General features: G+C 43.2%; 1 protein-coding gene across 1 annotated transcript in view; it reads right to left on the bottom strand.

The window, feature by feature from the left end:
* The window catches only part of LOC134359176 (anoctamin-2-like), a 130433-nt gene that overhangs the window by 26860 nt on the left and 82532 nt on the right, over positions 1 to 21041 (bottom strand). The window contains exons 15-17 of the mRNA XM_063072127.1: positions 3675 to 3749; positions 3271 to 3472; positions 866 to 977 (exon numbers count right to left, since the gene is read on the bottom strand). Coding sequence (XP_062928197.1) covers positions 866 to 977; positions 3271 to 3472; positions 3675 to 3749 — 389 coding nt within the window. The remainder of the gene's footprint in view (positions 1 to 865; positions 978 to 3270; positions 3473 to 3674; positions 3750 to 21041) is intronic.

Genomic DNA, 21041 nt, shown 5'->3' with positions numbered 1-21041 from the left:
ACTTCAACATACAACTGTGCTTCTCACATTGTTTATTCATTTTAATATAAATGTCATATATATAATTATATATTTAATATAAATTTAATATTCATTTGAATAAAAGCAGTAAATCATCAGATGGTCAGTTAAATCATAAGATTGTGGCTTCACTTCAAGGTTAGACCATCCACAACAATAGCAGCATACTATTACTTTCTAATGCACAGATAAATACTCCTCAGTGAGACTAACAGCTGAGGATGAATAAAATGCTATTTTTGTGTTCCTTCTGAGAATACAAAATACAGCAGACACTCATCTTATGCAGTAATGTAAAGCAAATTTCCATCATATTGGCAGCCAGTTATCTTTATCTACAGTTCCATTGACTTCAAGTAGAGTGCTTACCAACAATAGCTTGTATTTATATAGCATCAAGATATCCCTAAACAGGAAAACTATCAAGTAAAGGTGACCTGGGTAGCACTCCCAATTACCAGTTCCTCATGAGAGAAATGCGCATCAACAATTTGGTTCAAAACATAAAATCCTTAGAATTTCTAAATGCTCAGATCAATCAAATCTAAATTGAGGAACAAAGTGCCAGTTCAGTTGAAGCTGTACCAAGTTAAATAAGTCAATTATTCGGAATGGGCCATAAACTTAGAGTCCTGGCAATCAATACAAGCACAGCCATTGCCAGCTTTCCATTCCTTTTAACACTATTACAGGGAATGTCCTTGGTGGTTTTCCTGATCAACTTTCATTGTGCAGGAAGATTGAGATAAATCTCAGAAACAGCAAATTAACAATCTTCCTTTAAGATTCAATGTAGACTATACCATTTATTCTTTTCAAAGAATATTAAATCATTGAAATTTACCGTCCTTTAAAAAAGGCCACATAGAAAATAGAAGCATAAGAGTTGACAAATTTTAAGAGGAATGCTTTCAGAATTAATCTTTCTTCAAAGATCTTTTCTGTTTTGGGAACTTCTGAAAAAACAAACAGATAACAGATAACTCTAAGTATATTTAATAGGTTTTGATGAGCTATTAGTATCAGAACATGTTCAAAACTATTAATACTCATCTTTTAACTCTATTTGAATATCATGCTTCACAAGGCTTCCTACTTTGCATGAAAGTTGAGTCATGAGAGTGGGAAAAAGTCTTTGAAGTTGTGCCAAGTCTGAGCCAGGGTTTCTATGGGCTTAACCCGTTCACTGACATACAAAGCATTAGACTGTTAAGTATACTTCAATAGCAAACAAACCATATAGCATGTTATTACCAGATATTTATCAGAGTTTTCGTGTACTTCGTCATTAACTTGCTTTAATTCTTTTCCCATCCACAAAGCCATAATCCAGTAGCCACTTTATGCTGAGTTAATAGTCTATTCAGATACGGCACAGAATAGGCCCATCTGGCCCTTTGACCCACACCGCCCAGCAATCCTCCAATTTAATTCTAGTCGAAACACGAGGCAACTTACAATGACCAACTAACCTACCAACCGGTATGTCATTGGACCGTGGGAGGAAACCAGGGCACCTGGAGGAAACCCACATGGTCACTGGGAGAACATACAAACTCTTTACAGGCAGCACTGGGAATTGAACTCTGGTCACCTGTACCACAAAGCATCGGTTGCTGACCACTATGGTACAGTGCTGCTGTCATGGAACACACTCCAGAACAGTCCATCTGCCTCAGAGGTAGAAATCTGGGGCTTCAGGTCGCACACTCAAGACTAGAGGATAGGCGTGCACTCTTATACTTGTGTGCAACGCTGATGGTGCATTGCACAACGAAAGGTGTCATCTTTTAGATGAGGAATTAAATCAAAATTCAGTTGCTCCTTCACTGAATACTAAAGTTCACATGGAACTTGTTTGGGAAGTGTTAAGGAAGTACTACCATTGTTCAGGCTACAGTTAACCCTCAAAATCATTACAAAAAAGTGCACACAATTAAGCTCTGTTAATCCAACACATTTTGGCGGAGCTGGACTGGTAACCTTCTGGACTATCTGATGTTATTTTCCTTTAACAACATTTCTAATGCATGTTTTTTTAATACAACACAGCAGTAGAATAAACTTCCCTGTCAACCTGGTTAATTTAAAGGGAGAGAGGGAATCAGAACCAGGTGAGCTTGGGAAACAGGACCCTGGTGAGTTTGAAAGGATTGCTGGATCTAATGCCCCAGTGTTTGAAAGGGAGTGGGGAAACCAGTGGTCTGGTATGTTAAAAAGGAACACATGAAATAGGAAAGCACCAAGTTTAAAGGGAGTTCAGGAACAAGAGCTCCAGATGTGTTAAAGGGAACATAGAATCAGATGCCAAACCACTGGGATTTCCAAGCAGTGGAAGAGAGAATGATCAGAGCTTGTCTGTAATGGTTCATAATTCTGATGCAGTACCTGAAGGAATGAAGGCTACAGATTGTCTCCCACCTTACAGTGGTAATTATCTTTTAAAAGTACAGCATTAGACACAGGTTGGTTTGGGACCTTGCAAAAGCAGTCACCTGGAGGCAAATCTTTTCTGTAAGAGAAAAAGAGTTTGCACCTGTGCAGAGCAACGTCATATTCATAGTTTATGCCTAAGTGCTTCATGATAAGGAATTATTTCTAAAGTGCAGCCATTGTTGTTATGCAGGCAAAGCTGCCCACTGAACTAAGCTGAATGGTATGGGCCAATGGAAAAATGTTGATTCGGACTCTAAAAATATTTTGTTTAGTTTCAGTGTCCTGCAAGCTTCACATCTACCTGGACAGGTACACTGGGCACTGAGCTTTATTTTCATGCCTAAAATAAAGATCTACATAGTCTGGCCATCTTCTCCCTTTAACTCAGGCTTTTTTAGCCCTGTTAACCCTCTCTACACTCTTCCCAATTTGGCCACTTTTAGCAATAATAAGGCAACCAAAACTGCACACAGTGCAATTCTTTACATATTTAAAAATCATTCATTCTTTAACATATGGAAATATACTGATCTCTAGTCTAGAATATAACCAGTGTGTTAACCTCCAGTCAATAGCTTCAATGTCCCAGAAATAAATTTTAAAGAACTATAATCCTCCAGAAGTGTTTTTATCCCATCTGAACAAAAAATTCTTTTAAAAACTGACATAATAATTTATTTTATTGTTTTAGAAACATTAACCCCAATCATTACAATCTTAACAATGTGGACGAAGGAATGACCCCAGAAGGTTTCAGTGACACCTCACTGAATATTTGACTCCTTCTGGACGGACCTTGTCATTTGGACGTACCCATTTTCGTCAGCCACTCAGCAACAGCTCCATAAATCTCATCCAGGATAAGAATCAGCAAAAGGTTAATGATAACAGCAGTTGTAGTCACTGTGACCCGGATGTTTGACTTGCTGCCCTCAGTTGCACTTATTGCCATGGCTGTGGCTATGGAGATTCGATATATAATGACTCCAAAGACAGCAGAAAATGTCAGACCAATCTGCACATAAAAGAAAAGTAGTCAGGATTATCGGCTTTCACAAACTTCACTCTGGGCAGCATTACCTCCAACAACAGCCCTTGGCTGGACTTGAGGCACTTCTCGTTCTTGACATTTTGTTTTAAACACAAACCTCAAATTCCATTTAGTAAAATGTTGCTTCAGACTGATACTGTTAAAAAAGAAGTGCCACTGATCCTACCATGAACAGAATCGAGACAAAGTTCCCCAGGTAGCCAAGAACTCGATCCCGCCAGGTCAGCTTCTCATTCTCAGCCTGTTGGTTGGAAAAGGTGTGGTTAGAGGGAAGGTAAAGTATCCACACAGTAATTAACAAGCGGTCATTGAGAGACAGTCTGCTGTAGTTTCTGTATGTTGTGAGCATCCTCTCATTGGCTGCAGTCTATCATCACTACAGGGCTTACAAAGTGACGGGTAGGAAAATAAAAACCATCCCAGACACTACCCACTTAGTGAGCTGCCTTTTCTAAATGCTCCCTTCAGGAAAGTGCTAAGGATCTAAAATAAAAACTTTAAGCCAACCTCAGTGTTTCTTCACCAGGAAGCTAATCTGATCAACCATTCTAGTTACCTCCCCCACCCTCTCTATCAGTTACCTCAGTCACTGCACTGTACTGTAAACACTGTAAACTAGTTTTTATAATGCTATTTACATTGTAACTACCTCCATATCTATACTTCTATCTTTATTTTTATATAATTCATTATTCTTTGTAATTTCCAGCATCTGCAGAAACTTTAATGTTTATAATTGTTGATTTTTTGTTGTTGTGCCAACACGCCACAGCAAATTCCCAATACATGTAAATGTGTTTAGTGAACAAAGTTGATTCTTGATCCTTGTTTTATATCAGAGCCAGGTTGGGGGATCAATAGAAAATAAACTGGAGTTTCATTGGTATAGTTTCACTTCCAAGTCGTAATCCCATCTAGAGAGACACAGACACACACGAGGAATGCTGCAGATGCTGGAATTTCAAGCAACACACATCAAAGTTGCTGGTGAACGCAGCAGGCCAGGCAGCATCTATAGGAAGAGGTACAGTCAACGTTCACCTGCTGCATTCACCAGCAACTTTGATGTGTGTTGCTAGAGGGACTCACAATACCTCAGAAACTGTCCTAGCTGGGTTTCAATGCCTCCCTCCGTAACTGGATCCTGGACTTCCTAACAGAAAGTCCGCGTGGGTAGCAACATCTCTAGCTCTTTATGCTGAGCACTGGCTCTCCCCAGGGCAGTGTGCTCAGCCCACTACTGTTCACATTGCCGATGCATGACTGTGTCGCAGGATTCAGCTCAAACCGTATCATCAAGTTTGCGATGACACTACAGCGGTTGGCTTCATCAACAACGACGGTGAGTCGGAGTGCGGTGAGCAAGTGGAGCGGTTGGTGAACTGCTGTGAGAACAGCCAAAATTTGAATGTAGGGAAGATCAAGGAAATGATTGTGGACTTTAGGAAGGTGCAGATGCACCATCTCTCTCTGTGTATACAGTACATGGCTCCTCTGTAGACAGAGTTAACTGCACCAAGTTCCGGGAATTCACATTGCAGGCGACCTCACCTGGTCCTTCAATATCACCTTGCTGAATAAGAAGGCACAGCAGCACCTCCATTTCCTGAGGACATTGAGGCAAGCGAGGAACCTTCCCCCATTTTAACTGAATCTTACAGGAGCACCATTGACAGTGTTCTGACAGGTTGCATCTCCATCTGGTTTGGGAGCAGCCGAGCATCAAACTTGAAATCCCTACAAAGGACTGTGAGAATGGCCAAGAGGATCAGAGGAGTCTCTCTACCATCCATCAGGGGCATTTATCGGGGGGGGGGCTGCATACACAGAGCCCTTAGTATTATCAAGGATCCCCCCCCCCCCACCCATCCATCCAGCATCCTCTTTAACTTTCAACCAACAGGCAGGAGGCTACGATTCATAAAATCAAGAACGGTCAAGATGAGGAACAGTTTCTTCCCAAAGGCCATCAGGCTTCTGAACTTCCTGCTGCATTGTATTTAAAGTGACACTGAATAATTTGTACTGTACCCTACTATATTTAGACTCTGAGACAGGCAAATAGATAAATGAAAACTGGGAAGTTATGAGGGAGGGAAGCTTTAATTGAGATTGGCATAGGTGAAAAGGTTGGTTTAGCATTGTGGGTCGAAATGCCTGTACTGTGCTGTACTGTTCTGTGGTCTATGCAATTACAAGTATACTTCAAGCCAAATTTGTAAGTGTTAATTGCAATACATCACCTGCCTGCTTATGTTTGACACTATCTACTGACTGCGTAATCATCACTGCTTGTCTGTCTGCCTACAGCAGACTCTATCTCAGAATCAGAATCAGAATCAGGTTTATTATCACTGGCATGTGACGTGAAATTTGTCAACTTAGCAGCAGCAGTTCAATGCAATACATAAACTAGCAGAAAGAGAAATAATAATAATAATAATAATAATAAATAAAATCAAAACATAATAATAAATAAACAAGTAAATCAATTAAGTATATTGAACAGATTCTTAAAATTTGCAAAAACAGAAATACTGTATATTAAAAAAAGTGAGGTAGTGTCCAAAGCTTCAATGTCCATTTAGGAATTGGATGGCAGAGGGGAAGAAGCTGTTCCTGAATCGCTAAGTGTGTGCCTTCAGGATTCTGTATCTCCTACCTGATGGTAACAGTGAGAAAAGGGCATGCCCTGGGTGCTGGAGGTCCTTAATAATGGACACTGCTTTTCTGAGACTCTGCTCCCTAAAGATGTCCTGGGTACTCTGTAGGCTACTGCCCAAGATGGAGCTGACTAGATTTACAACCTTCTGCAGTTTCTTTCGGTCCTGTGCAGTAGCCCCTCCATACCAGACAGTGATGCAGCCTGACAGAATGCTCTCCACAGTACAACTATAAAAGTTTTTGAGTGTATTTGTTGACATGCCAATTCTCTTCAAACTCCTAATAAAATATAGCCGCCATCTTGCCTTCTTTCTGACTACATCAATATGTTGGGTCCAGGTTATATCCTCAGAGATCTTATATTAAAAATCAAAAATGCCGAAAACACTCAGCAGGTCAGGGCTCTAGAAACAGAGTCAACGTTTCAGGTCAGAGTTTCTCTGTCCACAGGTGCTGCTTCACCTCCTGAGTATTTCCAGCAAAAAGTTTTGATTAAATTTTATATTTGCAGCATTTGCAGTTTCATTTTGACTTTCTGTCTTATTTATTTTGCTTTTGTGTGTAGTTTTCTAACTATTACTTGTCTATCACTGACTTCAGAAAGCGTAGTCTGTTGATTAGTACATTATACCCATGGAGCCAATATAAAATTGGAGAAACAATACAAAGTCCGTACTCACCTTGGCAGGACTGTATTATTAACTATTACAACAGTGATTACCTGTTCACAGTAGTGGATTTTTCCATCTCTCAATTATCCTCTCTGAGACTATTTTGTTTCAATGCATTTCCTTTCAAAAACCTTCCCACAGCCCAGGCCTACAATCTAACTTATAGTCCACAACTTGTTCTTTAGCAATTTTAAATAAAAGCAGGAAATGTTCAGCAGGTCAAGCAGAATCCGTGGGGAGAGAGATAGAGTTAATGTTTCAGGTTAACTACCTTTCACTCAGAAGGAGAAACACAGCGGTTTGTGACTGGGCACTGAAGGCAGAAATTGTGAAGTACTGATAATGGTTCATGTGTCTCTAAACGGGAGAAAATAGAAGGCCTGGTCCATCTATTTTCACCCATTTTGAGATACTCATATCGTTTTCAGTACTACATTCCTTCAAGCTTATACTGTCATCCAGTATGATCACAGCAGGTAGTCGAAGTTCCTTATTTTAGCTTTCTTGCCATATTCTTCGATCTGTCTAGGTCTAATAAGTAATTTAACCCCACTTTGAATATATTTAACAAAGTCAAGTCAAATCAAGTCAAGTTTATTGTCATTTAACTATACACATGTATACTGTCAAATGGGACAATGTTTTTCCAGTCTAGGGTGTAAAGCACAGTAGTACACATAACACATTCATAACATACAATAACATAGAAAAGTTACAAATGAATTACACATAGATAAACAAAGTGGTGCATAAATTAACTATTATAGGGCACTGTAAAAATTATCTGGTTGAATATGATGAAACAGGGAATTCAAGAGCCTAACTGGTTTGAACTACCTTCTGTAGCAGAGTGGGAAACAGACAGAACTATATTTTTGTTTCCATTTCCTCATAGAGTATCATAAAGTCATACAACATAAAATCAGGCCTTTCAATCCACCTAGTGCATTCAGACCATCAAGCACTCATTTCCATTAACCCCCTTTTATTCTCCTCACATTCCCATCAAATCTCACAGATCCCACTGTACACTTGCACACAAGTAGCACTTTTACAGTGGCCAGCGAATCGCTGTGCAGCACAACTTTGGATGTGTGTTGAAACTGGAGCTGCCAGGACACAGAGAGAATGTATAAGCCTCAATGGGCAGCACGTGAGGCAGCAATTGGTCTCGAAAGTGTGGGTATAATTTAGAATGAAGGTAATTGTGCATCCAACATCAAGAAAGGATTGAATTAGAAGATCATTGGGAGATGAAGAAGTGGATGAAGTCAGAGAGTAAAAGAGGATATAAAGTTCAATAATATTTCCGTTCAAGAAACTCATTACAGCAAAAAAGATGTTGGAAGTATGTGAAAGATGTAAAGATGGTGAGAGAGATATGGAACTACACTGGTCATGTCTTAATCCAGTTTTGGGCAGCATGGTAGCCTAATAGTTAGGTTAGATTAGATTAGATTAGATTATGAGGACACGCAGTCCTCTTTTATTGTCATTTAGTAATGCATGCATTAAGGAATGATACAATTTGTTCCTCCAGAATGATATCGCAGAAACACAAGACAAACCAAGACTAAAAAACCACATAATTATAACATATAGTTACAACAGTGCAAAGCAATACTGTAGTTAGCGGCAGTGATCCAGGTTCAATTCCCACTACTGTAAGGAGGTCGTACATTCTCCCTGTGACCATGTGAGTTTCTTCTGGGTGCTCCAGTCTCCCAAATCCCAAAGGCATACAGTGAATTGGTCATATGGGATGTAATTGGGCAGTATGGGCTTGTTGGGCCGGAAGGAAGTGTTACTGTGCTGTATCTCTAAATAAATCAATAAAATCAAATCAATGTCAACAGCTATTTTGGCCATGGACCTGCTACTTAAATATTCAGCAATGGCTGATGCTCACAGTGTCAGCTGGCCTTACGCCGTGAAAGGCCTTTTTTTCCCACAGCCCTTTCCAATACCAATCTCATGGCAGACAACAGGTGAGGCTGGGGTTTGGGAGAGTGTGAGGATTGGCTGGTGAGTACTGGTGAGGCAGCATTTTAGGGAAGAGGACAACTGAACTATTTGGAGGCTGATGACAGGGATGCAAAGCTTCAGTGAGACAGACGGAGGTCACTTACTTGGCGTAGGGTTGTCCCTGTTCTGTGTGAAGCCTGTCAAATGTACCTAACGAGGTCTGTGATCATATATACAAACATGTATTTTTCAGAAGTCATTAAAGACTGGTGAAATCCCTAAGGACTGGAAATGGGCTAGTGTTGTCCCAGGATATAAGGAGGGTGACCACACTGACCCTGGTAACTATAGACCAGTAAGTTTAATGTGTATTGCAAGCAAGATAATGGAAACAATAATAAAGAATGAGATGGAAAGGCAACTGGTAAGAACAGGCATATTGGCAGAAAGCCAGCGTGGGTTCAGAAAGGGGAGATCATGTTTTACTAATATGGTGGAGCCCTATGAAGAGGCAACTAAAATTTATGATAACAGTGGTGTTGTTGATATCATTTACTTGATCTTTCAGATGGCTATTGACAAGGTACCCCATGAGAGGTTAATAATCAATTTACAGGAGGTGGGAATTCAGGGTAAGATGTGTGAATGGGAAGAATTGGCTCAAAAACAGGGAACAATGAATTACAATGAGAAGGTCATTTTCACACCTAGAAGACGTTAAAGTGGGGTTCTGCAGGGATCAGCTCTGGGACCACTGCTGTTTCTAATTTACATTAATGATTTGGATAAACACATAGGAAACTATTAAAGTTTTTCGATGGCACAGAACTAGAGGGACAGACTGATAACATTTTGACAGCAGAATCAATACAGTTAGATCTGAACAAAATCTGAAGATCTGAACAAAATAGATGTGGGCAGGTAGATGGCAAATGAAATTTAATGTAAATAAATGTAAAGTATTATATGTAGGACATAGAAGTATCAGAATTAAATATACATTTGGTGGGGGGGGGGTAGTCTTGAGTCAAAAAGCACACTGTATGAGAAAGATTTGGGCATCCTGACAGACTCATCACTGTCAACATCTGGACAATGCACAGAAGTGATAGGGAAGGCTAATAGAACGTTGAGCTATATAATACGCTCAGTGGAGTTCTAGTCAAGAGAAATTCTCTTCAAGCTGCAAAATGTACTTGTGAGGCCACACCTTGAGTACTGTGTACAATTTTGGTCTCCATATTGTGTGTGGGATTTGAAGGCACTGGAGAGAGTCCAGAGATGGTCGACTAAACTCATTCTAGGTTTGCAAGGTATGAGCAATGAAGAAAGATTGAAAAAATTAAATCAACTATAGCCTGAGTAGATGTAAAATGAGAGGAGACATGATAGAATCATTAAGGGTATAATTAAGGTGGATGCCAGCTGTTACTTCAGAATTAATCCATCAATGAGGACACAGAGTGATAGGTGGAAATTGGCTAAAGGGAGATTTCAGACTAACATCAGGAAGCATTTCTTTGCACAGCGAGCTGTGGACACATGGAACAAACTAGCTAGTTGTGTAGTTGAGAATAGTACCTTAGAGACTTTCAAATCTAAACTTGATAATTATTTCAACACAATATGCGAATAGGAATTCGGCAAGCTTTGTTGGGCCAAATGGCCTGTTTTTGTCAAAAACTTTCTAATGTTCTAATGTTTTAAAAATTCTGGAGGTAGAGGATCAACCAGTTGATAGTTTGGGAAGGAAGATAGGTTTGAGTGCGGAGAACAGAAAGCCAACCTATTCTGTTCCTGGAAACATAAATCTATTATATACAGCCCTGGGGAAAGCAGCACCACATGTCCATACTGCTAACCATATATTTTAAGACAAACAGATAATTGATGAAGACAAACTGAGTTGATTTATTTGGAGTGGTGGAGACTGAGTGGAGATCTGATAGAGATTGAAAAGATTATGAGAGCGTAGATAGAGAAACAATATCTTTTTCCCGGGGTTGAAATGTTTAATACCAGAGGGCATGCATTTAAGGTAAGCTCAAAGGAGATGCGAGTGGCAAGTTTTTTTACACAGAGAGTGCTGGGTGACTGCAATACGCTGCCTGGAGTGATGACGCACTGGGGAATTTTAAGAGATTTGTAGATAGGCACATGAGTGAGAAGGTAATGGAAGGATATGGACATCATGTAGCCAGAAGTGATTAGCTGTCCATTTGATTACTAATTTAATTGGTTCGGCACAAGATTGTGGGCCGGTAGGTCCGTCTTTGTGCTGTACTGTTCTATGTTCTATGTTTGGACCAGTATGGGGTTTCACTGTAAGCTGGCTTTAGCTTGTTTGATCTGCTTTTCACCTCTAAGCAGGTAACAGATCCACTGAGTTGAAGTGGCCATAATAATTAAAGAAGCCTTTTAGGTCCAACACAACACACACAAAATGCTGCAGGAAATGAGTCGATAGTTGACATTTTGGGCCAAGCCCCTTCTTCAGACAATGAATCCAAATCCCATTGGATTCCCATTGCTCTTAACAAAATCTCTAAGATTCCTCTTGTCCGGCTTTTTAGTCTACCTTCATGAATTGCAGGGTGATTGCAAAGGAAATTACTGTTTTCTGAGACACTACATAATAAAAATACAGGAGTAAACAGGCAATATTTATGGAAAAAAAGGTTAAACTGCTTGGTTGCAACTGCCTAATACAATTACACAATACAGAAAACGTGACTTCATTTTACTCATATCACATGGTTGTTGGGAAGCTGTAAAGTAAATAAAAAACAACTGGAACAATCAGATGAAATAATATCCTCTGGTTATATAAACTGAATGATTCACTTTCCCTATCCAAACAGAACTGTTTAACAACAAGCAGGGTGCCTCTTGGTATCTCAATCATACAAAAATATCATTATGCATCTGTTGCCATTGCCAGCAAATTACTCATGTTCAATGAAGTGTAACTAAGGGAACAAGTCAATTCTAAAGACCAACAATTAATGAACTACAGTAGTGCCTCTGATTATTTTCCCTACTAGGATCATCTCCCCATCATTTACAGTATAGGAAAATCCATTTTCTAGCCTTAGAGCACTTGAAGTTTATTGAGCCATTGCTGACTCTTGGAAAGTGTTACCCAAGCACTCAGGGTAACCTGATCATTCCCACATGCTTCACTCTTCTTCTTCTTCTTCATGCATTGAAGGGGAGAGGGGTGCTAATTTAGGACTTACAGCTTGATCATAGGAATTATATGGATTTGTGTGGGGAGATTGTTTTTCTCATGTGCTATGTGAATGGTTTGCATTTGACATATTTGAAATTAGCAGCCAATGCAAAATATGGCAATGTAATATCTAGTGCGCAAGATAACCAACAAATTTAAACACAAGTGATTTTGCAGATGCTGGGAATGCAGAGCAACACACATAAAATGCTAGAGGAACTTAGCACGTCAGGCAGCATCTATGGAGAGGAATAAACAGTAGACATTTTTGGCCGAGGCCTTCACCAAGACTGGAAGGGAACTGGGATGAAGCCAGAATAAGAACAATGGAGTGAGAAGCCGGGAGTAGGTAGGTGGAAAAGGTAAAGCCTGCAGAAGGAATCCACTAGGGGAGCTGAGTGGGCCAGGGCAAAAAGGGAAGGAGGAGTGAACTAGCAGGAGGTGATCAACAGATGAGGAGAGAAGGGGTAAGAGGGGGGCCAGAAAAGGGAATGAAAGAAAGAGGGAGGGGTGAAGTTAGAGAATTCAATGTTCATGATAAGAGGTTGGAGGTTACCCAGGCAGAATATTGATCCTCAAACCTGAGAGTGGCTTCATTGTGGCAGTAGAGGAGGCCATAGACCTACATATCAGAATGGGCATGGGAAATGGAATTAAATGGGTGGCCACCTGAAATCCCGCCTGTGTGGTGGACAGAGTGAAGGTGCTCCATCAGCCCCAGCTTTAGGAGCCTACAAATTTAGGATTGCAGAGGGAGGTTATTGAAATGGGCAGTCACACTTCAAACAGAGTTTGGTAATGCAAAGTATGAAGTGATGCACATCGGCGTGGAGAGGTCATGTAAAATAAATGAATTGTATTAGACAGGCTACAAGAGCAACGAAACATTGATGTGGATGATAAGTTACACTTAAATTTTACAAATCTAGATATAGCCAATGGCAGAAACAATTAAGTATAGCAGGTAGCAAACATCACTGATCTACAAACAAAATTACCTGAAGACCAATGAAGGAAAAGAGTTAACATTTCTCCATACAGTCAGCTCCCATGATTCAGAGCACACATCCTGAAAGAGTGGTGAAAGCACATCCTACAGGAATTTTCAAAGGCCAACCGAACACTTACTCAGAGTCATAGAGGGATACAACATGGAAACTGGCTCTTTGCCGATGCGTCAGTACCAATCATCAACCACTGATCCAGCATTCAAACTTGAAGGGAAGGTAAAAGTTTACAGGGAAAATCCAGAGACTCAGCTTTGACTTGGTACCACCTCCAATAATCCAGCAAAAACACTATAGGCCAAATAAATTGTTAGAGAGCTGCCGAAGCCAATAGTTCTGTGATTACATTTGTCCTTTACCAAAACTGATGAGTTAAAGATAAAAAAGTGTGAGACTTTAGTGTTGCCATCTCACAAGTTCAATGATCTGAGTTCAATCCTCACTTCCCATGATCTCTTTATGGAATTGGCACACTCTCCCTGATACCTCATCACCTTCCTGTGAGAGCGCCATATCCTCCAGTTCCCAGGGCCAATGCGAATTATACCTCAGTGCAGATGAGTGTCGGGCAAGTTCAGAATAGATTACAGGGCAAGACCTGGAGGAATGGGACAGACAGAATTAATCTAGTAATTAGTAGAGACTCAATGGGCTGAATGGTATTGAGTATCATGGGGAAAAGAGAAGCAACTTTTCAATCTGGAAAGGTGTGAAGTTATTCACTTTGGAAAGTTAGACTTAAAGGCAGAATACAGGGTTAATGGCCGGATTCCTACCAGTGTGGAGGAACTGAGGGTGTCACTGTCCCAATCGCTAATTCCCTATCTTTCTCCTAATTTCCTTTGATTGTGCCACGGTTCTGACCGTTAATTTCCCATTTGCTTCTAATTCTCTTTGATGACGGCACACCTGGTTTCCATCAAGACCTTCAGCGTAAGAACCCCAGCATTACAACCACTATTCACCAGATCGTTGGTTTTGCCTGTGTGGTAATTAATGTTTCCCAGCTGCTTAGGACTGTGTGTTCAAGGTTTTGCTCCAGTTTCAAGGTTTACCTATGAAACTCCGTCTCTCCATGTCAAGATCCCTCCTATTTGCTGCTCAACGTTCACGTCCACGTAAGCATCGTAACTCAATCTCCGTGCCTGTGTCCTGCACTTGGGTTCGCGTCATTTGCTCATTGTAACAGAACGATCTGGCCACAATGGACCCAGCGGACATGAATACTCTGCAACAAGCCAGGGCTCCCTACTGGGTCTACACGATCGGCTTCTCCGGGATGTCATGGAGAACCTCCGTTCCCTGTCTGCTGATGTAACAAAGATCGGTGACCAGGTGGACCGCGTATCCACTCATTTTACCCCATCCACTCCTGGAACTCTGTCTGACCAGCCCAGACAGCCTGTAGTGGCAACCCCCTACGTGTCAGCAACACACCCGCCAAGAGAGCCACACGTACCTGAACCAGAACACTACGCTGGGGATTTGGGCAAGTGGCGGGCCTTCCCTCTGCAATGCTCCTTGGCATTCGAACAGCAGTCATCCTCGTACTCCACAGGTAAGTCAAAGACAGCTTATATCATGGGGTTGTTGCGGGGAAGTGCCTTAGCGTGGGCTACAGCTGTTTGGGATAATCAACCGGATATCTGCTCTTCTTTCCCTACCTTTATCGCAGAAATGAGAAAGACCTTTGACCACCCCGTCCATGGTAAAGATACCGCTAAGCGTCCACTCACTCTCTGTCAGGGCTCACACACTGTTGCCGAATATTCTGTGGAGTTCCGGACGTTAGCAGCCAAATCAGGGTGGAATGAGGAGGCACTCTAAGGGGTATTTAGGAATGGTCTCAGTGACATGGTGAAAGATGAGTTGGCAAGAGATGACAGTGACAGCCTGGATTCCTTGATCTCTCTAGGCACGTTGGACGATCGTCTTCGAGAACGCCATAGGGGAAGAACTGGTCGTCCACCACCTTTGGCCACTCCATGGCACTCATTACCATCTCCCACCAGCCCAAGCCTCTCTTCTCCTCCTACTCCTAGAATAGCTGCCAGCCCAGCCGTTTCCTTCGCCCCGGGAGAGGAACCCATGCAGCTGGGACGGAACTGTCTTTCTCCCATAGAGTGACTCCAGAGGTTGAGAGTGGGGGAGCGTCTATATTCGGCCAGTCTGGCCACTTCCGTGCTACCTGTTCCCCTCGGTCAAAAGGAAAGGCTCACCAGTAGAAAGGGGGACCCTGGTGAGCCAGACAACATTCCCTTCCATCCCCCGAACCCGGACGCAGATCCCAGCTACCTTACGTTACAACCAACAGGCCCTGCCTCTGTCAGCTGTAGTGGACTCTGGCGCTGAAAGAAAGCTTTTGGATGAAACCATAGCCTCCCGGACCGGAATTCCTCGGGAGCCGTTGAGTACACCTCTGGAAGCCCGGGCACTGGATGGTAGACTCCTGGCCCGAGTCACTCAGTGCACACCACCCCTGTCTCTTATTCTCTTCAGGAACCATTGGGAACAGGTACAACTTAACCTAATTTCCTCTCCTCAAGCTCCTATAGTTCTTGGGTACCCCTGGTTAAGCCACCATAATCCCCACACTGACTGGTCCATCGGGAAGATAGTCAGCTGGAGTCCGTTCTGTCTCTCCACTTGTCTACAATCGGCCCTTTCCCCTGTGAAAGTCACCGCGATCTCGTCTGCCTCTGAAACCCCCGACTTATCCAAGGTTCCAGCAGAGTGTCATGATCTGGGAGAAGTATTTAGCAAACAACGGGCTCCTTCCCTGCCTGCACACCACCCTTACGATTGTACAATTGACTTTCTCCCCGGAGCCCCTCTACCCACAAGACGGCTGTATAACCTGTCCCGACTAGAAAAGGAAGCAATGGAGGCTTGCCTAAATGACTTTCTTGTGGCGGGCATTATTCAACCCTTATTTTCCCCTGTTGGTGCAGGTTTTTTCTTTGTGGGGAAGAAAGACGGCTCACTGCGCCCCTGCATTGACTATCAGGGCCTGAATAGCATCACCATATAGAATAAGTATCCACTGCCCCTTATCAACTCTGCTTTCGAGCCCCTTCACGGAGCCACCATCTTCTCTGAGTTGGACCTACGAAGTGCCTACCACCTGGTCAGGATAAGGGAGGGAGATGAGTGGAAAACAGCTTTTAACACCCCTCTTGATCACTTCGAATACCTGGTCATGCCATTTGGTCTCACCAGTGCCCCCACCGTCTTCCAAGCTCTGATAAACGATGTCCTTAGGGACTTAATTAACTGTTTCGTTATTGTTTATTTTGTTTATTTTTTTGTTTATCTTAATCTTCTCCCACAATCTTCAGGAACATATCCACCATGTCCGTCAGGTTCTGCAGAGGCTTTGGGAGAACAAACTATTCGTGAAGGCTGAGAAGTGCGAGTTTCATGTCCCTTCTGTCAGTTCCCTAGGGTACATCATCGAGAGTGGGCAAGTGAGGGCAGATCCCAAAAAGATCCGGGCGGTGGCGGTGTGGCCAAAACCCACGACACTCAAGCAACTCCAGTGACTTCCGGGGTTCTCAAACTTTTATCGTCACTTCATCAGGGACTACAGCTGGGTGGCAGCACCCCTTTCTCGACTCGCCTCTCCTACCACCCCTTTTCACTGGGACCCCGAAGCGGACTCAGCCTTCTCGGAGCTGAAGAAGCGTTTCACCTCCACTCCCATCCTGGTCCAACCTGACCCCTCTCACCAATTCATTGTGGAAGTCGACGCCTCCGACTCTGGGATGGGAGCCGTCCCCTCCCAACGCTCTGTCCCAGACCAAAAACTCCATCCCTGTGCCGTCTTTTCTCGCCGGCTATCCCCTGCTGAATGGAACTACGACATAGGGAACCAGGAGTTACTGACCATCAAGCTCACTTTGAAGAGTGGAGGCACTGGCTGGCAGGAGCGGAACATCTAGTCATCGTCTGGACTGATCACAAGAATCTTGCATACATCCAAACCGCCAAACGCCTGAATTCCCGCCAAGCCCGTTGGGCATTATTTTTCGGTCGTTTTAGATTCACACTCACCTGTCGTCCGGGGTCCAAGAACAGGAAGCCTGATGCTCTCTCCCATCAATACATCTCCGAGGAGAGCCTTCCCAACCCCGACACCATCCTTCCACCATCCTGTGTAGTGGCTGCCCTCACCTGGGAGATCAAATCCATAGTCAAAGAGGCCCAACGAACTCAACCTGACCCAGGCAATGGACCCTCCAATCGCCTCTTCGTGCCTGACTCTGTTCGGTCTCAGGTTCTCCAGTGGGGGCACAGTTCTCGTTTCGCCTGTCATCCCGGAACCGATCGAACTCTGTCCCTCCTGAAGAGACATTTCTGGTGGCCCTCCATAGACGCTGACACTCGTTCCTTCATCTCTGCCTGTTCTGTTTGTGCCTCAGGAAAAGACTCCTACTGACCAACTGCTGGGTTGCTTTGACACCTACCTGACCCCAGCCGCCCTTGGTCTCACATTGCGCTGGATTTTGTCACCGAACAGAGTCAGGCACGAAGAGGCGATTGGAGGATCCATTGCCTGGGTCAGGTTGAGTCCGTTGAGCCCCTTCACATGGGAACACTGCTGTATTTATCGAGGGGGACCACTTCTCTAAAGCTGTGCATTTCGTAGCCCTTCCCAAACTCCCTACAGCCCATGAGACAGCCAACCTCATTGTTCATCATGTCTTCCGCCTTCATGGAATTCCCTCTGACATTATTTCTGACTACAGTCCCCAATTCATCTCTCAAGTCTGGAGATCCTTTTGTCAAGCCCTTGGAGCCTCAGTAAACCTGTCTTCTGGCTTCCATCTGCGGACTAACGGTCAAACAGAATGAGCAAACCAGGATTTGGAAGCAGCACTGTGCTACATAACCGCCAACAACCCGTCATCCTGGAGCACCCAACTCGTTTGGGTGGAGTATGCCCACAACTCTCTGGTCAGCACCACCACTGGAATGTCTCCCTTCGAATGCTCCCTCGGTTACCAACCCCCTCTGTTTCCCGCACATGAAGACGACATTGTTGTGCCTTCTGTTCAGGCCCATCGTCGCCGGTGCGCAAGATCTGGAAGGATGCACACACGGCCCTGCTCCGCTCAGCGGACCGCAACCGGAGGATTGCCGATCGCCATCGAATTCCTGCACCAAATTATCGGCCTGGGCAGAAGGTTTGGCTCTCATCAAAATACATCCCCCTCAAGAATGAACCCAAGAAACTAGTCCCTCACTACCTGGGACCATTCGAGATTGAAAGTGTCATCAACCTCTCAGCGGTCAGACTCAAAGTGCCCAGATCCATGCACATTCATCCCACATTCCACATCTCCCAACTAAAATCTGTGTCTGTCAGTCCTTTGTGCCCTCCTGCCGAATCCCCTTCACCCGCCCGGATCATTGACGACCACCCAGTGTACACCGTCCGGTGAATACTGGATGTGTGCTGCCGAGGCAGGGGCCTCCAGTACCTGGTCAATTAGGAGGGATACAGCCCAGAGGAGCGCACCTGGATTCCCCACTCCTTCATCCTGTATCCTTCCCTCCTCTGTGATTTCCATCCAGACAATCCGGACAAGCCTGGTGGTTCGCCTGGAGACTTCCATTGGCGGGGGATGGTGGTATTGTCATGGTCCCACTCATTAATTCCCTATCTTTCTCCTAATTTCCTTTGATTGTGCCACTGTTCCGACTGTTAATTTCCCATTTGCTTCTAATCCTCTTTGATGATGACACACCTGGTTTCCATCAGGACCTGCAGCATAAGAACCCCGGTGTTACAACCACTAGTCGCCTGATCATTGGTTTTGCCTGTGTGGTAATTAATGTTTCCCGGCCGCTTAGGATCATGTGTTCTAAGTTTTGCTCCAGTTTCAAGGTTTACCTATGAAACTCCATCTCTACGTGTCAAGGCTCCGTGTCAAGATCTCTCCTGCTTGCTGTTCAACATTCACATCTGTGTAAGCATCCAAACTCAATCTCCGTGCCTGTGTCCTGCACTTGGATTCACTTCAATCGTTCATTGCAACAGAGGGATCTTGAGGACAACACCTATAGATCCCTCAAAGCTGTTATACAGGTTGATAGGATGGGGAAGGGTGCCTGGTGTGTTAGCCTTCATTAGTCAGAGATATTAATTCAAGAACAGCAAGGTAATGTTGCAGATCTATAAAACTCTGGTTAGACCACATGGCATATTGTGTTCATTTCTGGTTGCCTCATTATAGGAAGGATGTGGAAGCTTTAGAGGGGGTGCAGAAGAGATTTACCTGGATGCTGCCTGGATTGGAGAGCATGTCTTATAAGGAAAGATTGAGTGAGCTGGGGATTTTCTGTTTGGAGTGAAAGAGGATGAGAGGCAACATGATAAAGGTGAACAAGATGACAAGAGGCATAGATAGAGTGGATAACCAGAGAACATTTTCCCAGGGTGGAAGTGGCTAATATGAGTGAATGTTATTTTAAGTGGATTGGAGGGAAGTATAGACAGGATGTCAGATGTAGTTTTTTTCACATGGAGTTCTAGGTGCATAGAATGCGCTGCCAGGTGTGGTGATAGAGGCAGATACATTAGGGACAGTTGAGAGACTTGGACAGGCACATGGGAAAACTGGAGGGCTCTAAGGGTAGGAGCAACTAGATTGAACTTGGAGCAGGTTGAACTTAGATTGAACTTGGTACAACATTGTAAGCTGAAGAGCCTGTATTTTGCTTTACTGTTCTATGTTCTAACTTGACCCTTTTTAATGAGTTTCCTGTCGTGGCTAGCAGAAGCAGAATCAGAATCAGGTTTAACACACGGTGAAATTTGTTGTTTCATGGCAGCAGTACAGCGCAATACACAATAACATGGATTACAATAAGAAAATATATATATTTAAAAATTAAATTAGATAAGTTGTGCAAAAGGACTAGTAAAAGTAGTGAGGTAGTGTTCCTGGGTTGACTTATTGTCCATTCAGAAATCTGACGGTGGAGGGAAAGAATCTGTTCTTAAAACTTTAAGTAACAGATACAAAATGCTGGAGGAACTCCGCAGGTCAGGCAGTGTCTATGAAAGTGAATAAACAGTCAAGAATTTGGGCTGAGACCCTTCATCAGGACTGGAAAAGAAGGGGGAAAAGCCAGAAGCAAAGGGCGGTGGGGGAGGGGAAACAGTACAAGTAGCAGCTGAAGCCAGACTGGTCCATGTGTTCTCTACTGCCACAATGAGGCCACTCTCAGCTTGGAGGAGCAACACTTCATACTCCGTCTGGGTAGCCTCTGGTTTGACTTCATGGACATCAATTTCTCTATCTTCCGGTCATTGAATAATGTTTAATGTTTCACCCAAAACAAGTCACCTCAAATATTGCAGCATTATGTGCTGACATTCCAATGTGTGTGCTTTTTTTAACCAATGGCCTTTTGAGCTCCAAGATGCTAATTGCCAAAATCAATTACAATTTAAATATTTCTGTCCCAGGATATGAGACAGCAGTTGATGGGGATTTTTTTGAAGAGGAAAATATTGGTCAGAAAACCGAATAAGATTCTGGGTGTTGCTTGAAAATAAATGCCAAGCGGGGTTTACATGTACCCATAACCGAAGGGATCAAGACTTTACCACTTATCGAAAATTTCAAGTTTTTATGCAGATGGATAGATTGTCTACACATGCACACCGCCTAGTGGCAACATTCACTTCAAAATACATCATTCCGCACACGGAACTGTGACAATTACAAACTCTGGTGAACTGAAAACCTTTCTGTCATAAAATTCTACTCTAATGCACAGAATCATGAATTACAAGAGGTGGGGGCTATGATTAAAAGGCATCTTGAGCTAATCATTACTCTGTGATTTCTCAAGTAGTGGTGAAGAGCCTGGTGACAAGAAAAGCGATTAGTCTGCAAACCAATACTACTGATGTTGGTCACATCTTGTATTATATTTATTACATGTGCATTCAGCAACCTCCTGTGTGATATAACTGCAAC

This window comes from Mobula hypostoma, chromosome 20 (assembly GCF_963921235.1).
Source record: "Mobula hypostoma chromosome 20, sMobHyp1.1, whole genome shotgun sequence".
Lineage (NCBI taxonomy): Eukaryota > Metazoa > Chordata > Chondrichthyes > Myliobatiformes > Myliobatidae > Mobula > Mobula hypostoma.
This window is presented reverse-complemented; position numbering and strand designations above follow the sequence as displayed.